Genomic DNA, 15,961 nt, shown 5'->3' on the forward strand with positions numbered 1-15,961 from the left:
GAATCAGATGAGATTATGGGTTTTGTTTGGCAGAGGGCGCTCAGTGAGACCCAGAGTCCGGAGAACCCCAGAAGCCCCAGGCTGTCTTCCCCTCCGGCCTGGTAGGAGGACGTCGGGCCAAACCGAGAAAGGCTGCTCGGCTCCATTTTCACTCTGCTCTCCACAACCAAAGTGCCAAGATCCCACACAAACACACACACACACACACACACACACAGAGACACTCCAACCAACAGGGAGCAGAGAGCACGTCATCTACGGCCATCTGTGGGATGACAGAGAACGAGTGCCCCTTGTGCAGCAGTGCTGTTGTTTCAGGTGCTGGGCAGAGCAGGAACATTCAGGAACTCAGCACACACTCACATCTTCACATTCTAAAGCTCCTCATCACATGTTAGAGAACCACAGAGAAACGTCCGTGTACATACGACCCCTCACTTCATCTCCAAGCTGCTTCACAATGAAATGTAAGTAATGAAAAAGGATTAATTGCCGTGTTTATTCTATGATGATATAAAGTTTATATTTTCTATCAGGTCCTGTTTGGAAATTGTAAAAGACAGTTCTCTGGAATCAAGAGGATTCAGGAGTTGTATTGATTGTGTACAGAGTTTCAACAGGAGGAGGGTTCGATCAGACAGGACAAGCAGCGGTGCGTTCACTGCCTCCCATACTGCAGGACTCAATTCAAAGATTTAAAAACTGTTCATCTCGGATGCATCCTTTGCTAGAATTTCAAAATTTATTCAAATTGTATTTGAAAAATCATCCATTTCCACCTGTTACTTTTTAAGTTGCTGATAAGAATCAGACGATCGTTTTCTCTGGAAGTCAAACGCGACCAAAAGGTTAAACCACCTCGGAATTCATAATGTTGAATTTGAAATTTACAAATTGAAATATTCCTGTTGAGGTGAATTTAGAAAGGGTTTTTTTTGGATTCAATTTGATTCAACTTCATTTGTATAATGCCAAATCACAACATACAGAGATTCCCCTCTTGGAAATTCCAAGTTTAAAACTTGATTGGTTGAATTTTGCCGAGTGATACCAACAAATAAGAATGGAAACTGGAACCTTGAAAAGAAAAGTCTTAAAATTCTGAAAAGCAGTATTATTTTTCATCCATTAAAATGTCCGTTTTCACTACATTTCACATATTAGGTTACTTATAATTTTTTTATTATTTTAGATGACAGTGATTAAATTCTATGGCAAAAATAATAAACCTGTAGCCACGCTGCTGTCAACCCCCCAGCATTCTGATCCTCTCCTTCATCCAGACCCAGATTCACTCACAGTGCACTTGTGAACGTCGAGTGCAGTGAACGCAGCCTCACGGCTGTCGAACCAAGGAATATCAAACGTGTGGGAGAAAAGAAGAACCCCCCCAACTGTACATGACTATTTCCTGCTTCTGTGGTCGCCATGGTGATCTCATGACTCATCTACAGTACAGTGTACCTGTAGCTGTGTTGTATTTATGTTGACGATGACTAATGTTGAGATTGTAAATTGGACTGTATTTGCTATGCACTGCTCGTCATCTTCATTTTCTACCTTGTGCTCGTTCGTCCTGAGTCCCTATTTGTTTTCTTATTTTCTTTTTTTCCGAGCGTCCTCGGGAAGTTGCCGTCTCCCTTCTTCTTTACGCACAGCTTCAGCCGGGCTCGTAGAAAACGCAACTCTAGCTGCTCTGAGTGTAGTGACCGTGTTTCCTCGTCCCAGTCCATTGCATGTCGCTGCAGCTGGTAGCAGTTACCCTCCCTGGATATTTAGGTTTGAAATAAGTTACATCTCTGTTGTGTCCAGTCCAGTTTATTAAGGTTTAACGCATCTGTGCCTCCGGGTTCCTTTTTATATCTGTTTTCTATGTTTTCGTGGTTGTTTTACCTCCATGTTTGGTTCAGTGCTTTCAGAAATGAAGAATATTCGGTTTTTGATCTATAAAAATATCATGCTTGAAAGTAAAACCTGCCTGACGTGTCCTCTGTGCCTGAAAAGGAAATCCTATAGAGACTTACAGGGTGTACAGTAGCTATAGTAACTGCATTCAACTTATATAATCCACAGTGATCACATATTTATTTTATAATGTACATACATAAGATTATTTTAGGTCAGGGTTTGAAAGATTCATCTGAGAGGTGTAGAAATGATTTGTATATTCTTTTTCATGATTTAGCTCCCAGACCCCGTTTAAAACAGTCTGTTGATACATGCACTATTTAATCTGACATGTTTTTATATGTTGTTTTGTTAGTTCACATCATAAACACCCAACTGCTACATCTGTTACATTTGGTTTTCATTATTTGATTATTTGATTCTTTAAAACCGGATAAATCGACAAGATCGACGGCTGAGACACATTTAACCGACATGGGTACAAGATGGCATCATCCACCTCAGGGATATTTCACCGTCATCTCTGGATAATGAATGAATTTTTTTTTTAGATATGGAGGTCAGTTTAGTGTCCGAAAATAATTGTGTTCATCTTCCGGTCGAATACTAAAAAAAAACTGTATTAACTTTTAATTTTTTTTTTCAAATGTTATATTTTTATTAACATTCAAAAGCACATCATCATTATTATGATTGATATATTAATATGAATTGACAAGTTATTAAATCTCTGATTATTACCTTGACTAGTTTAGGGTTGACAAGTAAGTACACAACAAGCTGACCTGTGACTCATAACTTTGACTTTTTCTTGTCTGGTCGCTTTTATCCAAAGCGACTTACAATTAGTACACTCAACATTTATGAGGGGCCATTTAGGGGTTCAGTATCTTGCCAAGGACACTTCGGCATGCAGATGGGGAAGAGTGGGGATTGAACCGGCAACCTTCATGTTGGAGAACGACCACTCTACCCCCTAGGCCTCACCGCCACATATTTAATGTTTTGCTTTGAATATAAATGTTTAGCTTTAATAACCAGAAACGTTTCACTCACATGTTTCCTGTCATAGTATCGCACAAACGTATAAATCATGAGCACATTGAAATAGTTTCTTCATATACTTTATTTCTTTGGAAAGGGGGTATAACCAAGCATTCCTATTACATGTTTCTATTCCACATTGAAGCCGACCAAACAGCCAACGTACAAAAACTATGGAGCTGAAAAACGCAGCATCATCATCATCGTCTCTAGTTTCAATGCAGCTTTCTGTCGTTAAAGAAGCTTCGAGCTTGATGCGCAGGGATAAGGCAGCGAGGTACGGGAGGGGGGGGGGGGTAGGACGATCCAACCGCAGCATCCGAGACTCTCTCCATAGGTACCATGTCGAGTCGGCTCTCTGGGAACGGGACTCTGCATTACGTTTGAGGCCAGAAAAGAAAAAAATAATCCAAAAGCTTACACAGAAAATATAATAAAGCCATTTTTTCTTCATCGTTTGACCTGGCGGAAAAGAACCACATCAATCTGACGCCACGTCACTACTGAGGGATCACAACGGCGTGTGCCCTCAGCTCAGTGGGAGAGACTGGAAATAAGAAAAATACCTCTAAACCAGGAAACCACTCATTGGCCTGCGCCCAAGTGCAATATCAGCTGTTTTTATCACGTGTCTTTCTCTTCAGGATCAAGAGGCTGGTTTCAAAACTCTCCTTTCACTACATTCACTCACTCACACACACACTCACAGTCTGTTGTGTGTAACGTCCCGGCAAACAACCAGAGAAATCAAAGAGACGGATGGAAGGCTAAAATACTGATTGTGTCCAGGCTTCACGCTGCTACTTCTGCTTCGTAAAAAGAAAACAACCCAAACAAGTCAAAACATTTAAATACACATCTCCCGAGGCACGACACAGAACCACCCACACACACACACACACACACTCACACTCACATACACACGACTGCTGCTGCTGAGTCACCGTCCTCACATCCCTGAAACACAACTGTTGCCAAGACAGCTTCTTGGAAAATACTGTAAGTACTGGGAGCCAGGTACATCCTCCGTACAGTAAATAGATAATATCATATAATGCTTATTAGGGGGGTTCTGTGAGGAACCCATAAGGCATGATTTACATTTTAAAGACTGAATTAATTAAGTCTAGCCACAGGGAATGTGTGTGTTTTCAGAACTTGGTAAATAAATACATGAGTGACAGAGGATTCAGGGGAGGGAGGGTTTCCTTACAAAGAAAAATAAAGAACAAAGGAGGGGAAATCGACGACTGGAAACCTGCAGTCACCAGTTACATGATAAGCAACAGTTACTTCACCTGCTGATCCCCGACCACCCCTACACCCCATGCTGTAGATATACCCCCCCTTTTTCTTCATCTTCTTCTAAGGCCATTTCTTCAACAGTACAAAATGCAAAAAAACACCTCACACGATAATTCCAAACAGGGGTCTCGTCAGTCCATATTGTGGCTTTCACAAAGTTCCCCCCCACCCAACCAAACCCATCACCTCACAACCCATTCCTTTCTGTTCACAGTCAGTGGCCGTGCTTCATATTGCTACGTATCAATGTCTGATAGCGTCACTGGTGAATCTTCTGTCCTCCCGCTCTGCTGTTTGATTGTCTGGAGGTCATTCTGCAGGGAGCGTGGTATGAAGATGGAGGTGTGTGTGTCTGTGTATGTGTGTGTGTCTGTGTGTGTGTCACACGTCTCCTCACAAAGACACGTGGCACCTTCATGGTAGTCAAAACGACTCAGTGAGTGAATAATGGCTGACAGCTTGAGTTTGAAACGAGCGAAGCAGAAAGAAACTGATTCGAGGTCAGTTCAATTCCACCACGAGTGAAAGTGAATTGTCAAATCTGGTGATGTGCCTTGAGACAAAGATCATATTAATTATCAAGGAAGACTGAAAAAAAGCTGGAACCAGTTCATTTTGGCATCTTGCTTAAAACCTAATCGATTATGAAAATGTTTGCCCATTCATTGACTTTCAGCAACTATATAGTATTTGTAAGATAATTAATGTAGAAAGTAAAAATAACCTACTGCTAATCTGCGTCTGTAGTTTTAACAGTAAGTGATGTTACTGAGCTTTAGCTACACTAGTTAACTTGCAGGTTAATCAAACATACCGACAACAACGTGCTGACTAAGTTGCGATAGTTAGAAAGTGTGTATTTAACACACAATGACATAAACGATCAAAAATCAGCACCGTTGGAGCAAACTCATCTTGATTGCCACCTGGTGGCTGGCTGAAGTATAGGTCATAATCCCTGCCTGCTTAGTGGATGGGACATGGAGCAAAATAAAGTCAGGTCAATCGATTTTTTTATCATTTTAGGTAGTTCTTGTTCAGGGGGTTTAATTAGTTATTTAATGCTATAAAAATGGGGTGAAACGTCCTGATTGACAGCTGAGATCGACTCAGGATTGGCCGAGCGTGTCAGCTGAGCCTGGATACAGCGGCTCTGCACCACGATCCCTACTGTGACTCCAAATGATGTGAATCGTTTGTGTACATTGAAAAGAGAGCTAAGTCTATGGCTGTAGCAGCCTTTCAAACAATCATCTAGCCCAGCCATTATTCACTGAGAGCACTGTGAGGTCCATCATGAACATAAATGCGTTATGTCACGTTAAGAGTCGGTCATGGTGCTGGACAGCAGCGGAGGATGGTCTCAGTGTGAGGAGGGCTGCAGGAAACAGAAGGAGACTAACTGAGGTGTGTGTATGATGAGAGGAGGTGTGTGAGGGGTGTTTCGGGACCAGAGTGTGTCATTGTCTCCTCCTTATAGGACGGTGCTCTCGGTGTCCAGGTCACAGTCATTGGGAGGAGGCAGCATTGAGGAGGAGGAGGAGGAGGAGGAAGATGAGGAGGAGGAGGATGAAGGGCTCATCACTGGCTGCTGCTCTACAGCGAACTCAGGGACCAACGCTCGACTCAGCCCTTTGAAAGACATGGCCGGGTCTGCAGACACAAGATGAGGGAGAAATAAATCAGAGTGAGAAGACGAGGAAGAGCAGAAACTCAAAGGAGAACATCAGCTAGAACAGACTCCTCCTGTTTTGATAGTGTTTGGAAGTTTCCACACATGCAGACGTTTCACACACACACACAAACACAACATAAACATCCTTCACAGGATAAACAAACTATTCATGCCCCCGTTGTAAGAACATGTAAGCCCTAATCACAAACATGTGCAGCCTCATCGTGCAGCGTGAAAACAGTTCAAGCCGGTGCCAAGTGTGCCATCCAGTGAGGCTGTGTAATATTTTCCATAGTGTGAGCAGCTGTAAAGGCTCAGTGGCTGAACAGCAGGAGGCGCTGTTTGGTCAGAGAATAAGAGCAGCAGGGCAACAGGCACAGAGAGCAGATGGAAAATCTGATTTCAAGGAAGCAGAGTTGAACTGATAGCTGTTGTTCTTCAGCTTATTGTTAAATTCATATATATATATATATATATATATATATATAAAAATCAATGTGTTTTCAGGATTACGATTCTGATTGCCTATTCTGAACATGAGCAGCATCTACAGATGAGACATTAATCACAAGACAAGAACATTTAAAAACATGCATGTCAGTAGTAGAAGTATTAGTAGCAGTACACATGCTGGATGAAGGGATGCTGCTTTTAAAACTCATTAACAACAACCACGATGACAAATGAAACATCATATACAATAAATTACAGTCAAACAATACTTAACAATGAAAAATAGCAAACGGCCCACTGACAGCTGAGGGTTTGAAAATGATCCCAGTTTTTCAGCCTCAGTAAGAACACATCACTTTCAAACCCTCACTGGTGATGTTACATTATAGTGACAGCAAAAAAAGATGAGTGACTCGTGATAAATGATCATCCTGACTGTAAATAAAGATGGATGATGTGTATCTGCGCGATTGTGATCGTGTAGTGGAGCCGTGGTAACAGGGTCCCTCCGATACACGCTCTCAACCAATCACGTGTCAGTCTCAGCTGTCAATCATGACGTTTCACTCATTCCACGTGTGCTTTGACTTGTTAGTCTGGTCCTTGTCCCACCTACTAACATAGAGGAGGCAGGATCCATGACCTATTCTCCAGCCAGCCCACAGGGGACGAGTAAGATGATTAGGCTTCATTTTTGTGAAGCCGTCCTGTCGTCCATCTTTATATACAGTCTATGAAGTGAACTGGGTGTATTATATAGAACTGGTTTGGACTATTAACTCACTTGTGTAATATGAATATTTTTAATTACAAAATCTCAAATGTGTTTCTTAATTGATGGATTTTAATACACAGGATGAGAGGCGTGCATCAGGGCTACAGTAAATGAGACCTGGTGGTGGCAGCAGGCAAAACAAAATGACAATGATGAGGAGTGAGAATTCTAGACACAAACAAAAAAAGTGCAAGTGAAAAGGTCAATTAACAACAAACCTCTCACAAGTGCTTCGTTAACCTGCAGAGGTATTACAATGCAAGACTATTAGAGAGAGAGTACATCCTGTGTTGAGACATTCATCTGCAAACTGATTTGCTGTTGTTGTTTGAGAGTTAGGACTCACCCATCATCTTGTATGCAGTGGCACAGATCCCATTAGTGTCTCCAGTCAGTGTGCTGGGTTGGGGCGGCGGTGGGACGTTGGGTCTGTTCCGGGGCTTGGGGACGGGTCGCGGCCGGGGAAGAGAGCCCGACTGGTAGGGCGACGGGGACGGAGGAGCGACTGCATCCTGGGTGGCGGTGGAGGGCGGAGGGGTGTCTGGAGGGGTCGGGGTGCTGGGAGGAGAGGGGTCCGAGCTCTGCTGGTCCCCGCCGGACTGGCCCAGTGATGCGAGCGGCATCAGGGGACTGGTCGGTGTCGGTGGCTCCGGGGGCGGATGGCTGGGCGCCTGGATCGGTGGCTGGTTGCTGGAGTGGCGTCTAGGCGTGGCACATGGCTGGGAGGTCGGAGAGGTGGGCGAGGTGGGGGAGTGGCTGGACAGAGGTCTAGGGGTCGGGCTGAGGGACTGGGAGGAGCCTGACAAGGAGTTGTGGTTTACTGAATTACAGGGCTGGCCTGGAGGGGGGTTTGTAGGTTTAGGAGGGGGAGGAGCCTGTTTCTTGGTACCTGGAAGATGTTGGAGAAACATGTGATTAATAGATTTCCATTCAAACTTCACAAATAATTTGACCTGGATGAGTGACGACCTTTAATGAAATATGTCTTTTTGTACCAGAGTGCAGAGTCTCACCTCTGCGCAGCGTGTGAGGGCTGGGCCCCATGGATCCAGACCCAGAGTTTCCAGTGCCCATGTGTCCCACAGCCTGGCCCCCTCCTCCAGAGCCATTCCTCTGGAGCTGAGGGGTCGGGCCGGATGTGGAGTCACGTAGCCTTGGGTTGCTTTAGAGAGGATGAAGAGAAAGAGGGTTTTAAAACCTACTAATTTGAAATCTGAAATTCTGGAGCACTGCTTCTACAAGAGCAACCACTACTGAGTGGTATTTAATAAAGCTCAGTGGTTAGGTGTTGTGACAATAAACTTAACAATTTTTAACTGGGTGTCTCATCTAAATTCACCTTCCCAACAGAGTGTGTGGGAGCAAAAGAACGCTGAGCTGAATAGTCTTATCTGTGTGGACGTGAATGTTGTCCTTTCACCAACTAAATCAAAGAAACCCTTCAGCCGCTGCACAACGGACACTAAGGTTCAGGCCTCCCAAAGCAGTTTGAGCCAGTTGGTACTGATTCCAGTGATTCGTGGGAGAAAAAAGCAGAAGGATGGGAAGTCGAAAGGCCCTGAAAGCGACTGTTAGCGGAATGACAGCAGCCATTGTCGTGGTGTGTCTGTGGGCTGACTTCAGACAAGTCTGCATAGCTGGAACTGGTGGTGGTGTAAGAAAACTTGTGGTTTTTGGCGGGAGAGACAAGCTGAGCCAAAGTGACCGTGAGATGAGGAGGTGTCTAAAATCTACCAGTGAAACATGCATCAATTGCACTATGACTGAGTTCACAGAGATGGCAGATATGTCTTCACGTTACATGAAAACTGTCTGTCTGTCCGTCTGTCTGTCTGTCTGTCTGGCATGCAGTGTCATTCCCCACCAGCAGCAGAGATGCAGGAGAGCAGCTCTTACCTGAGCTCTTCTGTGTGCTGGGCTAGAAGCTGCTGAGCTGCTGCGAGAGCAGCCAAACTCTGCGCCAAGCTATGCTGGCCAGCGTCAGGCCCCGCCCCCCCTGGAGGAGCTTGTGGCTGGGGCTCGGCTGAGGGCTGGGGGACCTGCCCAGCCCCGTGCCCCTGCCCTGGAGCCTCCACAGGGGGTAAAGGAGGCTGGAAGGCAGGTGATGTGTGCTGCTTTCTACCTAAGGTGTGACTGCCTCTACGGAGGGTGTGGTCCGAGTGCTTGTTAGGGGTGCTACACAGGGAGGGCGGGGAGACGGTGAGAGAGAAACGTTTAAGGAGGGAGAAATCACCAAAACCCCAGAGCACACAAAGAGAAGTCAGTAAAAACAGTGTTATGGGTCATATTATAAGAATCCAAATTAGCCCAACATGTACTAGAAGCAAAAGAAAAGGACCCGGAAAAGCAACTGGTGCAAATCATTTTCAAAGAATTAATTCACTGGATTAAGTGATCAACGGTGTGGGACAGAAGGAGCTACAGAGAAAATCACGGCTGATTACTTGTCTTTGCGCGTTGTGTCGTTCTCGGGTCCCATCGAACTGCCAGGCCTCTTCCTCTCAATGGTGCTGCAGTCATAGTCCAGGTGATTGTTGTGGTTTGATGCAGGTATGGGCATTGCAAACATGCCGGACACGTTGAAGTCTACCTCTGCAGGGACAGATAAGATTTAACCAGATAAAATAAAGTACATCTTTCAGAGAGGTCTAGCAGGAACAACAGACAGACTCAAGAGTGATTTGTATCTTGGTGCTTGGAAGCTTGATCAATGCTGACTGTCTATCTTATGAGGCAGTCGACATCAATATCCTTCACCATGCGTCCCTGATGTACGATAGCCTGTGACTGGCTACAATGAATGGAGAGAAACAAGAGGTGGAGAGGGGTCCAGAACCTACCCTCAGGAAAGAACCAGTCTGCATGCTGGATAATGGGCTCAACGATGGTCACCACGTGCACAGAGGTAGCTGCAGCCATTTCAGCCAGACTCCTGGGTAGACACGAGTAGATGAGCAACGATGTGATTCTTTCACCAGAATGAAATGGGCTCAAATTACAGACAAACGTTTCTGGAAATCCATTCAAAAATCAGGATCATGCATTTCAAAGACTGTCACATACATCCACCCTTTTCTTTTATAATTTTCATCATCAGTTTTGTCCCCTCCCTCTCAATCCCCTCTCACCCCTCAGTTTTGGCCCAGAGCAGATTGGGTCCCAGGACAATGGCGAGGTTGCTCGCAGTCATCTTGTTTGTCTCGCTGTCCTGAGCCAGTTTGGCTAAAAACTTCACCAGATACCTGCATGGGAGCACAGATGTAAACGGTCGTACCACAGGAAAACGAATGCATTACTGTTGTGACTTGTATAACAATAAAACAACTAACCTCAGGTTGGATTTGTTGTTCTTTGGTAGCTTATCACATACAACCCAGAGTGCCTGGAGCCTCTTGTCTGGGTCTGTCACACTAGATATATAAAAACAAAATGTACGATTGAAAGCAGGGACATACTTGGTCCAAATATACATTCCTAATTGCAGTACAGTGATTTCTCTTATTTCCAGTGATAAGGTTGTGAGCCTTGCCTGGATGCCTGGATCCATTCATCATAAAGCTGGTAGTTCATCAGAGGTTCTGGGAGCTCCCTCAGGTAGGACTTCAGTGCTCCTGAAACAAAACGTCATTTAAACTGGGCTCGGGAAGTGCGGGCTGATTTAACCCTGATTCTGTACATTATTGTACTATTAATAATTTTAATATAATTAATATAACTAGAACAGTGCAACATGGCAATGAGGGAGAGAAAGACATCAGAGCAGCTGTACTGCAAAGCAACGATTAAGATGCTGAGGCTATTGTCAGCTTGCGTGCCACTGTTGACACATATCATAACTGACAGAGAAAATCTCATCTGAAAAATAGGTCATCTGTGTTGCCCGGGTCTCTCTGACCATATTCTTAACCAGACAACTTTTTTGCTTTTGTTAATTAATATAAGAGCCACTTGATGCCTCACTCCACTCTCCATTCTGTTTTTTAACATCTGCTTCCCCATGAACACAGAACATATGAGGACGTGAAGTGGTGCGTCGCTGCCTTCGGACCAATCATTTTAAAATCATATAATATATAGTATAATATTTTCTAACCTTGCAGTGTGGGTTTGTGTAAGAAGATTATAGAGAATATCTGTGAAGTTTCTCTTTATGTTTGTGATGGAACCTGATTTAAAAAAATCTTTTCGGTCTTTAAAACTCTGGTAGTCTGAGCCCAGCCTTGGAGGATGTCACAGAGAAGTCAAGAAGACACAATTATCAACTGTTTAGAAGTTTTATACCCAAAAAAATACAGTAACTCAAAATAGCCTTGGTTTTCGGACATACCAGCAACAGCGTGGGGGTCGGAGTAGAACTCTTCCAGTTGTGAAGTGGAACAGTCCAGTGCCGCCTTTAGCTTCTTCAGCTTGGACGCTCCTGCTGCGATTCTGAATAGACCCTGACACAAACACACAAACACACAAAAAGATAAATACACCACAGTAACTTTGCCAGCAAACAAACAACAGCAGCAATACTTGCAGGCATTTAATGTGCACACACCGCCCTTTGCTTTCACTCAAACACACACACTTTCTGAATAGTCAATTATAGATAGTGTGTATAAATCCACTACATACACTCCCCCAGCCAGCTGCACATAATGAAACCTTAAAGAAGGCAAACAAATACACCCTGCACTCACAGCCCATCAAGCTATTTACTTTGACACATAAACAAAAGCCGTCTTCACACCACAATGACACAGCCTGGGCTCACCAGGGAATGAATAGGGCCACAAATAACGCCCTTTGCCGTTAACCCTTGCACTCTCTCTACTTCTTTTTTTTTCTAAAAAAAATTTGCACAAACACGTACACATACAAAACGCTCTGATTTATTGACGGGAGAAAAGTGGATTCTATTGTATTCTAAATTTGTTTTCGGGAAAGGGACATCGCATTTCATAAATCACCAGGGCGACAGTGTCTGTGGAACAACTTTACAGAGTTTCCCCTGTTTACAGTTTGTCTGTCCGCCATCTCCTCAAGGCTTCAGATGTTTATACGTGCAAACGATTTAAAGCTCGGTGTCGTTAATGTCCAGTAGAGCCGCTAATCGCAGCCACAGCTTCGTGTGACTTTTAATGAGCTGTGACAGCTCCTTTTATTCACACATGGTCACACAAGCAAAACATAAGAGCAATCAAGATGAACAGACAAAATCATAATCCATGGTATTAAATACTGTAGAGGGAATTAACCTGGAGAACGATGTTTAGATACCTCGGAATCATTACTGACTGTTGCTGGTCACTAATATTTGAAGTTGAAATTATCAGTATTTGGAAATTGGCAGGTAGAAAAGTCTGGCTGACAGCCCTGATATACTATCATCATTTTAAGTTGACACGCTATAGAACATCCTGGCAAACAACTGCCTTTTTTAAAGTCACATTAAAATAATTATGCCCCATATGACACTCAATTCTTTTAATTTCTCGCAACAGTGTCTTGTTGGGGACTAAAGTGCAGCTTGGGCCACAATTTGAAGAAATCAAGTAGATAGCAAAGCCAACATTCATTAGGAGAGGGTGATCCATACTTTCCACTCCTAGCTTTCCACCTACACTTATTATTGATCAAACGAAGAGGACATGTTTATAGAAGTCCCTGTCTGATCTCTCCCTCTGTCTCCGTCTTAACCTCCTCACCTCTTCCTTCATGCCAGTCTCCAGAAGCATCATGACGCAGGCCTCTAATGGCAGAGCGATCTCCCTTCCACATCTCTTCAGGTGTTCATCCAGCCCCGTGCCAAACGCAGGCTTCTCTGTCCACGAGTCTGATCACCAAAGAGAAGATAAATAATGAGAGGGAGGCAGTGGGACCAGATACTGTAACTTTATTCGTGATGCACAGGACTCAGTGCAAACCAGTCTGTTGCTGGTCTCTATGGCTGATTTCTGGGTCAACAACTCTCCCCAGGGCCAGTTCCTAGCCTCAGCCCCCCTCCCTCCCCGCCCCGCCCCCCCGCCCCAATAAATAAATAATAATAACCACATGCTCCCAGCCAGCAGGAGTGACTGTTCGACCTTCCTTCTCTATTTATGTGCTTGTGTTTGAGCTAATGTGAGAGAATGGGGAGGCAGAAGACTGAAATGGCGAGGTTTTGGAGGAGCAGACATACACAAACACACACAAACCAGGTGTGTGTGTGTGTGTGTGTGTGTGTGTGTGTGTGTGTGTGTGTGTGTGTAGTTCATGAGTCATCACCACATGCTGGGAGACCAGACTTGTGTGGTTTGGATACATGTGTTTAGTGCAGGAAACAACAACCTCCTTTAACAGCTCAAGAGGGTAAAGACAAAAAACAGGGAGAGCTTAAATGGGAGACTTTATGTGGGTAAAGTGGAAAATAGATTATTTTTGGAAAACACAGGAGTGTTCTTTAATATCGGCGCCTCAGTTATGGCCTTCTACCTTAAATGGGGTATGTGTAGTTCAGAATTTTGGAAAAACAAGAGTGATGTAACTGAATAGTGCAGTAGCTGGTTCATTTCTTGAAGTGAATAAGAAACACAAACTTCTGTTCATCAGGAAAAGGTTTGTTTTAAAGGGACAACACGCAACAGAGGCACCAGAGAAAAACACGCAAACATTCTCCAGAACACATATAAAAGAGGTCCCGTGCTAGGAGCCGCACAAAGTGTTGTGTGTGATTGCTCTATAACCCCGTTGCTCTGTTTCGTGTTAACTTGGTGTGAGTGAACAGGCTTGTTTACGTGTATTATACCTTGTTGAGCCTGGATGGTGGGCAAGACGCTCTCCAGAAGAGTGAGAGACTTTCTGTGGTAATCAGCTTGAGCTTCCAAGAGCTAGAGAAACAGAGAGAGATAGAGAGAGTCAGTAGAATCAGACAAGCAGTGAAGTACATGACAGCAAAGTAAATAAAAGTTCAGGCCAAGTCTGTGTTCACCCCCCCCCCGTTTACTCTGCAGCTGTGAATATTCCCACAGGAACTCATGCAAACACATGTTGGACTTGCTGACACGCTGAGCTTACCATTACAAAGTAACGGGCATAGTCGCCTTCCTTTGAGAAAAAACTGTACATGTCGGCAGCAAGTTGATCCTGTGGAGGAAATAGGGGAAGTTAAACAGGAGGAGAACTGGATGATAACAACACACTTACTGCTAACGTTATTTATATTAGACCTTGACCAATATTTTAGATGGTATCAGCCAATAAGAGCCTTTCACAGACATGTCGGTATCTGTGTTTATGTTTTTAGATAGGAAAACTTGTATTTACAGAATAAACAAAGCAGAAAATATGTGCCTTCATCATTAATTTTTTTTATCAAGTTATATCACTATATTTGTCTGTATTTGTTTTTTCTATATTCATAATAGCGTATAATAGATACAATATAAATTACACTTATCCGACTGTACGTTTTTGAGAACACGAGTCATTGGCGATTTTTCAAAATGTGTAAACACACATACACATTGTTACATAGGCCAAGAGATCTGTACCAGACAATTTTACTCTAATATTGGTTACAGCAGTGCATACAAATCCAAGCCAAGAAAGGGAAAGAGCTGTATTCCTGCATTAACTGTCATTAATAAATCAATGATCTCCATCTCCACTGCACAGCGTCATCCATCAAGAGAATGGATTGTTTTAGATGGCACATGGACGGACATCAGTGGTCAGCTAAGCACCACGTGAGTCATAAATCCTCCTGGCTCCTGGCAGGCCGGAGTGAGACTGGGAGGGAGAACGGGGGAAAAGGAAACACAAGGCTCTGCGCTTCCTGGACAGAAAACCCTGACACATCACGCAGCCAATACACAGTAAAAAGTCACAAGTGACTCAACTGAACAGATGCAAACACACATGCACGGAGCTGACGGGGCATGTTCAGTCATTTGTGTGCGTCAGCAAGCTGAGAGCCAGAGGCTCTTGGACTGTAAAGCAACTGAGGTGACGATTTTCGTACTGGTTTAATGTTATAACCAGGATTTCTGTTACTCATTGCCCGAGGACCATAAATGACCTTTAGCCTTCCCATTCATTCAGGATCAAATACATATGGCCGGCTGTGAACTTGATACACACAACTATAAAGACATATGAATCATCTACATGCTTGTTACCTTGCAAAGCTCCACTTTGTTCATGGCCTCATCCACCTCCTCCTTGAGTAGGTCAGCCTTGGCCGTCAGTGAATGTGTATTTGTTCCTGAGATTATTGACTTGGTTGCCTGCAACCATCTGAAGTTGGAGAGACAAAGGAAAATTTAGACTATTTCTATGTGACAGAACCACAATGTGAAATTAAGTGGACTTGTGTTAAAAGGTAAGAGGTGATGAGACGGACCTTGCTCTGGCAGAATCGTAGTCCAGCACTAACTTGGCCAGCTGTTTCCTCTGCTTCAGGATGTTGGGTATGTCCACCTAAGAAAATTAGACCCGAAACATGATGAGTAGGCCTAAAAAGTAATTAGGGTGATAAAGACCTGGTATACAATGTGTTTTCTCTTCCTGAGTGACTAAAATGTTTCTGCTGATTAGCCTTTTAGCCAGATAAAGGAAAAATATCTAATTTATTTTAGTTTGTTTAGCATGTGACAACAATATCATTTTATACTAAAATGGCACAAAAGAATTACATCAATCACAGCATACCTTTGAATCTCGTTCCTGGCTCTTTCCAGACAAAATAGTTTTTTGGTCCAAAGATATCAATGTCTATAAGCCAGCAGTTATAATGTTTGGGGAAACTTCGTAGAAAAAAAAAATGAACAGTCTTT

The 15,961-nt window shown here is 43.7% G+C and overlaps 2 protein-coding genes across 4 annotated transcripts in view; one reads left to right on the forward strand and one right to left on the reverse strand.

The window, feature by feature from the left end:
• grid2ipb (glutamate receptor, ionotropic, delta 2 (Grid2) interacting protein, b) overlaps window positions 1–105 on the forward strand; it is a 30,037-nt gene extending 29,932 nt beyond the window's left edge. The window contains exon 26 of the mRNA XM_053413968.1: window positions 34–105. Coding sequence (XP_053269943.1) covers window positions 34–105 — 72 coding nt within the window. The remainder of the gene's footprint in view (window positions 1–33) is intronic.
• Window positions 106–3,016: 2,911 nt separating this feature from the next.
• The window catches only part of arhgap17a (Rho GTPase activating protein 17a), a 28,580-nt gene continuing 15,635 nt past the window's right edge, over window positions 3,017–15,961 (reverse strand). Inside the window, exons 7-21 of one of the 3 annotated variants that reach the window (XM_053413670.1) lie at window positions 15,529–15,605; window positions 15,305–15,422; window positions 14,202–14,270; window positions 13,933–14,014; window positions 12,854–12,981; window positions 11,488–11,599; window positions 10,690–10,771; window positions 10,490–10,570; window positions 10,289–10,402; window positions 10,001–10,092; window positions 9,605–9,752; window positions 9,057–9,335; window positions 8,174–8,322; window positions 7,507–8,049; window positions 3,017–5,910 (exon numbers count right to left, since the gene is read on the reverse strand). In XM_053413670.1, the coding sequence (XP_053269645.1) occupies window positions 5,732–5,910; window positions 7,507–8,049; window positions 8,174–8,322; window positions 9,057–9,335; window positions 9,605–9,752; window positions 10,001–10,092; window positions 10,289–10,402; window positions 10,490–10,570; window positions 10,690–10,771; window positions 11,488–11,599; window positions 12,854–12,981; window positions 13,933–14,014; window positions 14,202–14,270; window positions 15,305–15,422; window positions 15,529–15,605 (2,253 nt within the window). In that variant the 3' untranslated portion in view covers window positions 3,017–5,731. Of the gene's footprint in view, window positions 5,911–7,378; window positions 7,401–7,506; window positions 8,050–8,173; window positions 8,323–9,056; window positions 9,336–9,604; window positions 9,753–10,000; window positions 10,093–10,288; window positions 10,403–10,489; window positions 10,571–10,689; window positions 10,772–11,487; window positions 11,600–12,853; window positions 12,982–13,932; window positions 14,015–14,201; window positions 14,271–15,304; window positions 15,423–15,528; window positions 15,606–15,961 lie in introns of all 3 variants that reach the window. The other 2 variants (XM_053413669.1, XM_053413668.1) reach the window with 2 other exon arrangements.

The sequence above is a fragment of the Pleuronectes platessa genome, chromosome 21, assembly GCF_947347685.1.
Source record: "Pleuronectes platessa chromosome 21, fPlePla1.1, whole genome shotgun sequence".
Lineage (NCBI taxonomy): Eukaryota > Metazoa > Chordata > Actinopteri > Pleuronectiformes > Pleuronectidae > Pleuronectes > Pleuronectes platessa.